At 40.8% G+C, this 12,131-nt stretch overlaps 1 protein-coding gene across 1 annotated transcript; it reads left to right on the forward strand.

The window, feature by feature from the left end:
* Window positions 1-360: 360 nt before the first annotated feature.
* On the forward strand, window positions 361-5,426 carry MTFMT (mitochondrial methionyl-tRNA formyltransferase; the record flags this gene model as incomplete). The annotated part of the gene is made up of 8 exons (XM_010194303.1): window positions 361-573; window positions 976-1,098; window positions 1,917-2,019; window positions 2,588-2,663; window positions 3,212-3,303; window positions 3,862-3,943; window positions 4,561-4,643; window positions 4,964-5,426. Coding segments are annotated over 8 exons (973 nt in total), but the record flags the coding sequence as incomplete, so codon positions are not given.
* Window positions 5,427-12,131: the final 6,705 nt, after the last annotated feature.

Consider the following 12,131-nt stretch of genomic DNA (forward strand, 5'->3'; position numbering starts at 1 on the left):
GAGGGATGGGGAATGGAGGCCGGTGATGGGGTTTAGAGGCCATGGGGGATGAGGGGGTAGGTACTGTGTTGTGGGCTGAGGTTGGTGGTGAAGCAGGGGGAGGGATGGGACCTTAGGTTGAGACAGGGACCATGGTGTCACAAATGGGTCAGTGGAGAAGGGATCATAGGGGGGTCAGGGCTTGCAGGGGAGGCAGGGGCTGTGGGGCTGGGTGAGCAGGGCCTGGGATTGAAAGGGGTGGTGAGGGGATTGGGAGGCTGGGAACCAGGTATGAGATAGGAGTTGGAAGTAGAGGTGAAGTGGCCTTTGCCTCTTCCTTGCTCTGTCTGCATGAGGCTTTCAATGCCTTGTACACTCCAGGGAGCCCAGCGAGGACTCAGTTGTGTCCAGGCTGGAGGTGGTGACCCTGCCCTCCCACCTGCCTGAACACCTGCCTGTGAAGAGCTGTGCCCAGGAGCTCCAGTTGCCCGTTCACGAGTGGCCACACACAGGACCTGTGGGGCAGTTTGATGTGGGTGTGGTGGCATCATTTGGACGCCTCCTAAGTGAGGACCTTATTCTGCAGTTTCCATAGTAAGTGACTTGACAGAACATCTATCACTGCTTCGTTAGTAAACCTAAGTCTGTTTTTGGGTCAGCACCTGTGACTTTTAGCAGGTGAGGTCAGCTCCTTCCCTGGGTTCATCTGCTTAGCCTGAGCCCTACTTCTGTCACTGGTGTTCTTTAATGTGTTGATGGAAAGCTGTGCGAATGTTCAGTAAAACGTTTACCTTTATTCTCATCTCCTTTTCTGTGTTCACTGAGAAACTGAAAGTTATAAAATGTGAATTTTTCCTTTACATGTATATTTAAACCAGTAATGCTTCAGAAGGTCTGAGCAAATAATTCTTGAAGCAGGTGTAATAAATGTTGCACGCTCATTTACATGTTCATCAGGTACTGTTCCTGTTCTAACCTGAAAATATTTCAATTCAGTGGCGTGCTGAATGTCCATCCCAGCTGTCTCCCACGATGGCGTGGTCCTGCACCAATAATCCATGCAGTGCTTCATGGTGATAAAGTGACTGGGGTGACAATTATGGAAATAAGACCCAAAAGGTAAGTTGATGTGCCTCCCAAAACAACTCCCTGTTTCTTTTGCCTCAGAACTTTAAATCATAACCACTTAAGTAATTATTTAAATAATTTACTGTAATCAGTGGATTTTTAAATGTGTATGTGTGTTTAATATTAAAGTTTAAAACACTTAAAAACTTCCGTCTGACCATACGAGACTTGCCACAAATACAGTATTTTAGTGAGTGTGTAATTTGTGCTCTAGACATATTCTCTAATTCTTAGCATTACTACAGGTAGCGGAGAGAGAGCAGTCACACAGCTTCATGGATAGGCTTGGTGTGATGTGGCTAAATAGATCTGGTTTTCAGACCTCGGAGTCACCTGTAACCTGTAAGTGAAACAGAGGACAAGCAATTGCCTGTCTAGGGATGAGAGAGAGATTATATGTTTTAGTTTCAGTATGAACTCTGGCTTGAAAGGCTTGTGAAAACACATTACCACAGTTACCTTTTCTTTCTTACATGCCTGATAATAGATCTCAGGAACAGGCAAAAACAAATTTCTACTGAAAACTTCAGGTTGTTTCTTCTGAGATCTTATGCTTCTGAACTATAAATTGTACTTTCATACCAATCTCAACCTGCTGAGGTCATTCTTGGTTGCCCAGATATATCTGATATTCTTTTCCCCATGTTGTCTTGTGAACCAAATATTATTTGATAACATGTGAAAAATAAAATTTTAAAGGAAAAAAAGGGTAATCAGTAACGGAGTTAATGTATTGAATATGTACTTCTGAACTGCTAATTGAGTTATAGTTTCTCCTCCAGTAAGCTTGTTTGTTTTCTGCCTCACAGGTTTGATGTAGGTCCAATTATTAAACAAGAAGAGTTTGCTGTTCCTCCCCGCTGTACTGCAAAGGAGCTGGAAGTGATGTTATCAAAGATGGGTGCAAACATGGTAAAGTCATGCCAGCTAGTGTCACTTCCGATTAGTACCTTGATTTAACACGTGTAAACAGAGTTCTTTTTAATCTTCTGAGTGGACTGCAGCTGTTAAGAGTGATCTGAAACCGAGTGCTTGCAAGTACTGTGCCATGTGAGAGGAAACCTGAGTGGTGTGTGATAAGAGATCAGTGTTGGTCCTGTGCATTGCTGTTCTGTTGCTATTCAGTGAAGAACTCAGGTGCTTTATATAGAAACAGGGCAGTTGCATCTTTCATTAAAGTGAATATCTGCTTTTTCATCTTCAAAATCATTTTCCATCCCGTTCAAGGATTAATATCAGCGAGCAGATCATCCATAAATATTAGTTTTTTTTAATTGTGATCGAGTGTGAAGGATGCCTTCAGTGTGTTTGTGTGTATGATACAAGTCTTCTGAATGTACTGACCCAGTTTTCTAAAAGCTCACAAGAAAGTTTCACTGATGAAAAATTAAGTATTTATGTGTCTTGGATTTACTGTTACTGTTAAAAAATATGCTCTACTCAGCTTTGCTAATATTCTGTACAAAATTAAATCTTGCAGCTGATATCAGTTTTGAAAAACTTGCCTGAGAGCTTAAAAAATAAAAAGGAGCAACCAAAAGAAGGAGTAACATTTGGTAGGTACGCTTCATATTTAATGCAGCTTGTTCATTTTTTCATTTATCAGCTGGAAAACTTAAGTTTCTTCCTGCTGTGCTGGGTTATATATTTTTTAGATACCTTTCTCAATATGGTCTCTTTGCTGCCTTCTCTGGCTTAGTCATACAGAGAGAAAAATGCTTCAGAATTCTTCAGACTTAGTACATTAATGATTGTTTTCTAGTTACCTGTACCATATAAAAATCACTAGCGATGTGATAAAATCTGAGTGAGTCTGTTGTTTTTCACGGCTGTAATGCAGACAGATGTGTTAGAACTGTGCTCGTAAATGTATTTTATCAGTGTGCAGTGGGTAAATAAGGCAGCTGAGAATAAACTATAAATAATCCAAATTGAGATTTAAAAATATTCTTTTCTCCAGTTTTTGTCTAAGGTGCTTATGGCTCGATGGTAAATCTGCCATTGGTCAGGATAAAATCATGTTTAAAATAGGATAAAATAGTACAGCTACTCATTTCCAGAAAGATGCAAAACAAAATGAAGTCTTTAATTTTTGTCCTTTTAGCTCCTAAAATATCTGTGGCTAAAAGCTGTATAAAATGGGAAGAGCAAACGGCTGCACAAATAATTCAACTGCATCGTGCAATAGGAAGTATGGTAAGACAGTGGATTTTTTCAACCCTTTTCTGTCCTCCAGCATGTATGAGTTCAGTGTAGATATTTTAACTAATGACTAAAACTCATGTTTAGTTATTTTAGCCTCCAAAACCTAGCATGTGTTTCAAAATCCCAGCATGGCTCTTAGAGGTGGGATTACTGTGGAGGAGAATTTTCATGAACTCGACGCCAAGTGTGAAATCAACTCCATAGCTTTGTATTCTTTCCTTAGCTCTGAGATTTCCACTGATGCATTTGAGAGGGTTTCAGACACTAAAATGACAGCTTGGCATGACAGAAACCGTGTAAACAGCTCCAGGAAACAGCTGTTGTAGCTCGTTGCTTAGCTCATTACTGCATACGCTAATGGTTTGCTTGTCAGTGAGATGAAGAAGAACAAGGAAAACTAGATATAATAAAGAAAGCCTCTTAGCTGGACATGTAGCTACCTTTTTCCCTTAATATTATTACCACAGTTATCTTGCATAAGAAAAAACCTAGACAGTTACTTGGAAATTGTGAAAAACTTCTCAATGTGTCATCTGCTTCTGTTTCCAGTTTCCTTTGCAGACGCTCTGGAAGAGTACTCCTGTTAAACTTCTGGATTTTGTGGAAGTGGATAATATCCCTGGGTTTTCTGGTATTTACTTTTAAATTCATCTAAGTTAAACTTTCCTGTCTTTTCAAACATTGGTTTGGAGATCATACACAATTGTCCTAAACAATAGCTCTAAGTTCTGCTTTCTGAAACTCCAGTCAGTCTCAGAGTGCAGTAAATTTCTATGCCCAGAAATGAGCATAAAATGGATTTCAAGGACATTTCTGCTTTGTGATGATGTTGAGCGAGCAGCAGGTATTCCTGTGAATCCTGAAACTGGAAGATTTTAATTCTTTAATTAGTGAGGAGATCCTCTTCTAATGTCATTATCTGGGAACCTGTCACAAGGAAATCTGTCCCTGTGTACTGTCACTTAAACCATTTTCTGTGGTAGTGTGAGAGCCTTGTGGCCTCAGCGGTGTGCCACAGCACGCATGGATTGATGGTTGTTTAGGGATCAAATAGGGAGCAGCGCCAGGGAATGGCTGTTCCCATTCTCCCCTACTCATTTGGGTATAATAAAACACAGAATACAATAAAATATTTTTGAGCAAAATAGTGACTCAAGATATTTGTTGTGCTTCAAAGAGACATGAGAGTTTCAAACTTTTTTGTACTTGTTGGCGTAAAAACCCAGGACAATCTTGCTTTGCTTTCAGATCAAATATTAAATGACTGTGGAGCTGTTCCTGGTTCATTGCTATACCATAAAGTGTCCCAAATGCTGGTAGCTCGTTGCAAGGTAGGTTTTTCCCATTTGTGTTATATTCACTGCCCTAAATATGAGGCTTTTAGTATTTGTGTGTTACATAGCTTCTGTCTTAATTGTTCATTGCTATTCACTGAACTAGTTTAGATTAGCATCAGGGGTTTTTTATTTGATACCTTGAACAACTTTTCATTTCCACTATCAGGCTTTTTACTTGCAAGTGAGAATTTGACCTGTAATGTGAACATGATGACATTAAACAAAATATATTCTGTAAGCCAGCCTAGCGAGAGCTAAAGATAATTTTAAAACAGGAAAGAAACTTACTGCCATGTTTTTGTTTTTATTTTTAGGAAGGCTGGGTTGGAATCAAAACAGTTGTGTTGAAGAAGAAGCTTACAGCAGTTGACTTCTACAACGGATATATGCACTCTTGGTTCCAGCAGAACTCAGGAATGATTCATCAGGAATGCAGATTTCAAACACTCAAACTTAGCACGGCAAAAAAGACTCTGAAAAAGAGGGAAATACTGGCACAGGATATAAAACAATAGATGTATTTTGAAATGTGGAAGAAGATGTCTGTAAGTTAATAGTAATATAAAATATTTCAGTGCCCACCTATACCATTCAACTTAGTTAAGGAGCTTCCTCCCAGAGTGGAGGCAGCTGATCTTAATGTCATCTGTGCATTTTCACTGTGGGTTCCTGATGATACTCATTTCTCTTTTCCCCCATCAAGGAAGAGGATTTGTGAATACTGAATATAGTGAATAAATCCTTGTTTCCACTGTTGAGTAATAAATTTATTTTTATACTATGTGTTGAGTTTCTTTTTGAGGACTTTCGGTATAATTTTCTTCAAGCATACATTGTGCACAGTTAGTTTAATCTGGAAATACTACAATTCCATGCTTCTCTGTAATTCAGAGTCTAGTGCTCACTGAGACTCTTAGATTGTCCAGTTATATTTTCTTGTGGACCCTTAAACTACCTTTGTATCGTCACATTGAGATAAATAAGCCTTAGCTGGGAGCATATGGAGAATCTTCATGTCTGTGATAACTTCCTTAGAGTCAACTACACCTAACACACAACATCCCTTATTTCTGATGGGTTTGATGGCACATCTTCATAGAACACCGTACCTGTAGCTGTGTGCAGTTGGTGACGTGCCTTTGTCAGGGTTGTTTGCTAGGTGGGCTTTTCTGAGCAGTCTGATGTTGTGGCTGATCAACCTGTGCGATCATTGCCCACTGCTGAATTAGCTGTGCCTTCCTGCTTGTCCTCTTTGTGTCGTCTCAGTCTGCACGTGTCTCCTTCCAGTGTGCTGGAATTCAGTTTCAACAAATCTTTCATTTAGAAAGGGAATAAGCAGAATATTCCTACTCTATTCCAATCTGAAATCTTGTCCAGTTCTCTTATTTGTACCTGTTGACTTTGAAAATGCTGTAGGTACTGTTTAATGTCATCCATGAATGCCAGCTGATTGGTTTTAGCCTGATTGTTTTTAGTCACCCACATGTGCTGTGAGCACATAATTTAGTTTCCTTTTAGATTCAGAAAAGGAAAATTGACTGTGTATATTTGCTTTTCAATACAAGCAACTTCTGAAATCTCATCCAGTTCTCTTGTTTGTTTGTGCCTGTTGACTTTGAAAATGCTGTAGGTACTGTTTAATGTCATCCGTGAATGCCAGCTGATTGGTTTTAGCCTGATTGTTTTTAGTCACCCACATGTGCTGTGAGCACATAATTTAGTTACCTTTTAGATTCAGAAAAGGACAATTGACTGTGTATATTTGCTTTTCAATACAAGCAACTTATTTTAATCTCATAGGTTCTGTTTCTAACCTATAAACTGCTTCTAGTCTGTAAGCTTGTCATTCACCTTGTTCAGTAGATATTTTTCTTTGCTATCTTTAGCATTTCTGATTTCTTTCTTTCCGTTCCTATTTAATCAGATCAATTGCCATCTTTTCCTTCTCCTTTTTGTTTTCATATCCTGAAATATATCCCACTTAATATTTGTGTGCCAGCTGTCCAGAAAATTTATATTTTACTGCCATAATTTATCTCTGATGTGAGAGGTTTTTATCTGACGGCGAGTTGTTAATCTGATCCATGCTTTTCTTCAACCTGCCTTTGATTAATTGTATCTATAAGAAGAAGCATTTAATATGAGGAACCCCAAACTGATGACTCTTACTTTCTTGTCTAAAGTCTGTAGTGCTGTGAGAATAACAGCAGAACAGACTGGCCAGACCTTTGGAGCTGCTCTAGTGTTATTTGCCTAATTTATTCTGAATTGAAGTAGTCTTTTTCTGAATACTACTTGAGTAAAAGCAGAGGCACTGGAGCTGCTCAAGCCTGGGGAGGCACTGTTCTGTTACCTTCATATTTACAGCATGATCACTGTAATTTTGGAAGCTTCAAAAGGAAAAAAACAAACTAAGGGAGTTGTGTAGGGTTGGTGTTATGTTGGTTCTGTTTTGCTCGTGTTTATCCTCTTCCATGCATCCTTTTGGCTCTGGAGACTTCAATGCATTTGACTCTTCAAGCAGTCATGTCTGTACCGTAGGAGTTGGGTGTTGAACTAATGAGGCGTATATCAAGGTGGCGAGAGCTTGATGTGCTCGAGTGTGACTCACTGAATGACAGAGAGCAACAAATCTAGAAAACTGTGTTATATAACATGGATTAAAATGTTTCCCAAGAAGCATCTGTTAAAGTGGATGCTGCGGTGTTTTGCTTTTAATTGCCATTGCTCCAACAATTAATCTGCCTCTGACAGGTTTTCCAGAACACATCATCCTCCGGCAGATCCAAGCCTGTGAATCAGAGTCAGAAGCTGAAAACAGCAGCGAGGTGGAAGTCCGGCTCCTGTGGAGAATTCCTGTCGCTGACCGCAGACTTCAGGGAGCTATTTGTGCTGCCCAAGTTATAAAAACTGGCAAGTTTGTTTCCAAGCAAGTGTATTTTTGTGCTTTGCTTCCACCTACTACTTGCAACTAAAGGTTATAAAGTCATTTTGGATTTACTCTGTTGAGATCAGCCTGACAGGTTAGTTAGCACCTTATGCCAGTAGAAGAGATGGTGGGGATGAGTTGGGTGGGTGTTTTGGGGGGTTTTCTGGTTTTTTTTACATCGTTGGTCCGAGCTTTATGGCTGTTTGCCTTGTGTTTTCCCTACTGGAGCTTCTGGGAATTTTCCATCTGTTATTTTTAAAGAACACTCGTAGGCATTGCTGGAATTAAAATATTTGGTGTCTGCCAAGGATAAGAATGTTTTCTCTTAAGACCCTTTCCCATAGACAGTGAGGTTTTTGACACGAATCAGCCACATGGTAGGGTTCTGACCTCAGGTATGGATTGTATCAGAAGCTGAATTAAAAGAGAAATGAGAGTATACAGAAAAAAAACCCCACCACCACAATTTATAGATAATTTTAAGCAGAAATGATAAAGAATTTTGGACTTATGAGAAGTGAAATATTTTAGTTGCCTGTTAGCATAGGTAGACCCAACTTTTCTGATGTGCCAGGTCCCTAAGTACAGGAGAATGAATTGTGGTTCATTAAGACCTGAGCAAAATGAACGGTGAGATGTGACTGCCACAGAAAGAATACAGAATTAAAGCTCAGGCGATTTAAGGTTAGGAGGTTTTAGATTAGATTTTAGAAGTTTTAACACTTTTAGACCAAACTGTTAAATCAACTTCATTCCTGGGAATGACTTTTGAGGAAAATTCTTTGAAAGTTCTTTAACTCCTTTGGTTTTATTGAACCTGCTCTGATATCATAAAGTTGATAGCAAGGAAGGACTGTGTCTTTATCCTTGGCATCTCCAAAATGTCACGGAGCAAAGCAATGTCATTGCTGGGTGGCTTTAATGCTGCTAGTTGGAATATCAACTTCCAGCCAGCAGATGTTAGATGTTAACATTGGAGAGAACCTGTAGGGCAATTTGTCCACCTCTCGCTGATGTTTTTAGATTGCACCTTGGTGAGATCTGTGCTGTCGGCCGTTGGTGGCAGGCAGTAATTTCAGTTCTAACTGAAGCATAAAGCAACAGGGAAGAGTTTCCCTGCATCTTCGGGAGAATTTGATGTGCATGTGCTCAGAAACCCTGTAGATGGTGCTCGCTGCCTCTCTTTCAGGGGGAAACCGAGGTCAGCTGGACGGAAGATCCTGAAAATCTGGTACAGAATGTCTTCAGTTAGTTGTTCAATGCTGAATAATGTCTAAACCATATTGTAACCAGGATACCTATCCTTGTAACTTAATCTTTTGATCTCTGCAGAGTTTGCTTTAAAGCTTCTCAGAATTGCTTTCTACGCAAGAGGTTACCAAAGATTAGACAGTTGTTCTTTGTTGCTGAACAGTTAATGTCCTAGCTCTGAATAGGCACAACTTTATGCCAGTTGTTTTATGAAGGAAAAGAGGGTAAGAGTAATTTCTTTTTTTATGGAGGAAATCTTTGGCATGCTATTTTTGACGTGGTAGGGAAGCCTTAAAGGGAATTGGTGTTCCCCAGGCAGCTGTTAGCCAAAATGTCACTTTGGAAACTTTGCTTTCACCTAGTTCTGTAAGGATTTAACTCGGTAATGAAAATCTGATTATTTTTGCAGGACAGACAAAACAAGAATGGGGCATTCACTGATGAGGTGTGGAATAGCATGTCAACGTTGACGTTGGAACATAGACGTGGTGATTCAATCTCCACTGCCACTGCTGAGGTCAAGTCCAGCCACCCCAGCAACTGGAAAATGATACTAGCAAAATAAAACAGCTGTCTTCCTCTCGGATGAGAGAGGGAAAGGAGCAGAGGTATTCATAGACCCAGCATCCACTACGGCTCAGTTTAAGATTGCTGAAGCCAAATTACAGGTAGTGCTGCAAAATGTTTGGGCACCAGCAGGGCTCTGGTGTTGGATAGGGGTGATTTCATCCTGGATTTCAAATAAGTGTTTGAGGGAGTGATATTTCCTAGGATGCTGGTGACTCGCAGTTAGATCCATCTGTTTCATTATCTGAAACCTTGCTGCTGCTCCTACTTCCTAGGAAACCTCTCTATTCCTGTTTTCTGCTGAATAAATTACAAACAAACACAAAGTGTAAGTGACTAGTCATGACAGTATTTGAGTCGTTTTAAGAAGTTGATTGCAAAATCCCTGAATAAATTGAAGGTTGAGACTAGACAAGAATAGCTTTCCTTTTGTTTATCCTAATGGCTGGTGGCCTGATAGCTTCTGGGAAGCAATATTTTCCCTTTCTTAAAAATAGGAGGGAAGGATAGGTCACCAGATTTATGTGAGGGTTGGAAACTACGTGACCTTAATGGAAGATGTTTTGCCATTAGCCACAAACCTGCTGATGTTTAGGTGCCAGGTCTCCTGCTTCAGCCTTTCTCAAGGTTGGTGGTCCGGAGGCTGAGGCCGAGGGAGGAGCGGAGTCGCTGCCTTCCTGCATTCCTCCAGCCATGCTCCCCTTTGATATGTGAGAGTATGGGTTAGGTTTCAGGTTGCAGAGAGGACATTGCTGTACACTGACCATAAACACAAGCTGACATTGAACTATAGCGTAAAACTGATGTGAGTGGTGGATGCCAGGATCTGCTGTAGCTTTCCTCTTATACAAACTTTCTTAATGTGTTTGGCATCATCAGTAATGCTGAAGTGTTAGCACCAAGTGGTGATTGTTGGGCCAAGGTTATTTTCTGTTGATAAGTACCCATGTTTGAAAACTCTCTGTCTTGCTCTGTATCCAGTGTACTCTGTCAGCAGCCTCCTCCGAGAGCTCAGGGGCTTGGTGAGTGCAGAGATTAGTTTGTTCCTCCAAGTCGGAGTTATGCTGCAGTGGGGGACAGTTTGGGGAAACTTGGAGAGCTTCTTGCTGTTTCAGGCTGTAGGGCTGTGACCACTTCATTCCTGTTAAACAGACGTTTCTCCCCAAAAGGAAGAGCCTTGTACTCTGCTGTGTTTGGCACTGGCAAGCCCACATGCAGAACAGGGATGCAATCCTGAGCCTGCTTTCATCTGTGGGTTGGTCTGCAGAAGTCATTTGTGTTACTTCACCCTCAAAGTGATGAAACTAAGTTTGGGATTTGGCTGCCTGTCTGCAGAGGAGGAGGAGAGCCGAGGGAAGAGACGTTTCTCTGCGAGCCTGCAGCACAGGCCAAGAGCTCTGTGGGAAGGTCCGAGCTAACGCTCCCCACTGGCTGCCTTGGCCCCGACTCACGCCAAGCCCTTGCAGCAGACCAGACACAAAAGAAAATACACAGAGTCTAAATTCATTGGTATGAAGAGGATGTGCCAGAGTATTCCACAGCTCTTCCTTTTCTGCTTCTCTTTGATAACTGTCAATTTGCCTAGAAACATGGATTATTAAGGTGGGGTTTTTTACCTTTTTGAGCATAATTCAGGCTGCATGGGCACTCGGACCTGCACAGCTCTGCATTTAATGCCTGGGATGCTCCGTGTCAGACCTGAGAACCTGTTCTGAAGCTTGCTAAAGGCTGTTGAAAGACTCCTTGTGCCCTTAATGCACTGTAGGTAAGACAACATAGACCTAGAATTGGCTTCACACCCATAGGAGAGGATCAGGTAGGAGAGGGAAATCTACGCTGGAGCATGTGTTTGACCTGCTTCTTTGCTTCTCCTAGTGCTGTTGCTGACTCTACATCTCAAACTGGGGACAGATTTCCTGACCACATCATGCCTGGACCTGGGGAAGCATCAACCACCCCCCAAAGCCCTCACCTTTACCCAGGATTGGTCTTGCATCGATAAAGCTGTGATCTGTTTGTGAACAGAGAGGTGAAACTGGGCACGTCAAACACAAAAGCAACACAGCATTGTCAAAGTTACAAAATGACTTTTTTTTTATTAAGCTACCCTATCATAGAGCATGGATTTTTCTTGTCAAATAATGCAAGAAGCAAGAGAAAACTGTAGTTTTATCCGTGTGGAGCCTACAAATCCACATGGCTTCTCGGTGCTATCGAGCATGTGAGTTTTTAGAAATGCAGCTGCCGGTAATTTAGCTTCAATCCAGTCATTCTAAACCAAGCTAGAAATAAATAAAATACTTACATTTCAAGTACGAAACCTTGCAGTTGAATTCAGTATGAGGAAATCAGTTTATTCCTTTTCATGTTACCAACTACTGTACAGGTACTTGGGCTGGCAAAGTCTGCAGATGCAGAACAGAAGAACGTTTTATGTACATGACTTAATTGAATTATGTGTTTAGTCTTCCCTTTAGGCTATCATGTGAAGCTGCTTAATGTCAGGCAGAAAGAAGATTTTTATGGATGCATTTAATAAGACAGGAACCCACTACCACTACTGGCTCCCATTTTTGCCTCATATCTTTGTGGTGAAAAAAAAAAAAGTGCACCTTAATTATGTCTCAAAAATAATGGCACCTACCAGCTTTGACTTAGGTTATTTACAGGTAGATGTTATTTTCAAATTATATTTAATCAAATGCGAGCAACTTTACCAAGACTCGTCTACAGCT

Source organism: Mesitornis unicolor, unplaced genomic scaffold, assembly GCF_000695765.1.
Source record: "Mesitornis unicolor isolate BGI_N332 unplaced genomic scaffold, ASM69576v1 scaffold8191, whole genome shotgun sequence".
Taxonomy (NCBI): domain Eukaryota; kingdom Metazoa; phylum Chordata; class Aves; order Mesitornithiformes; family Mesitornithidae; genus Mesitornis; species Mesitornis unicolor.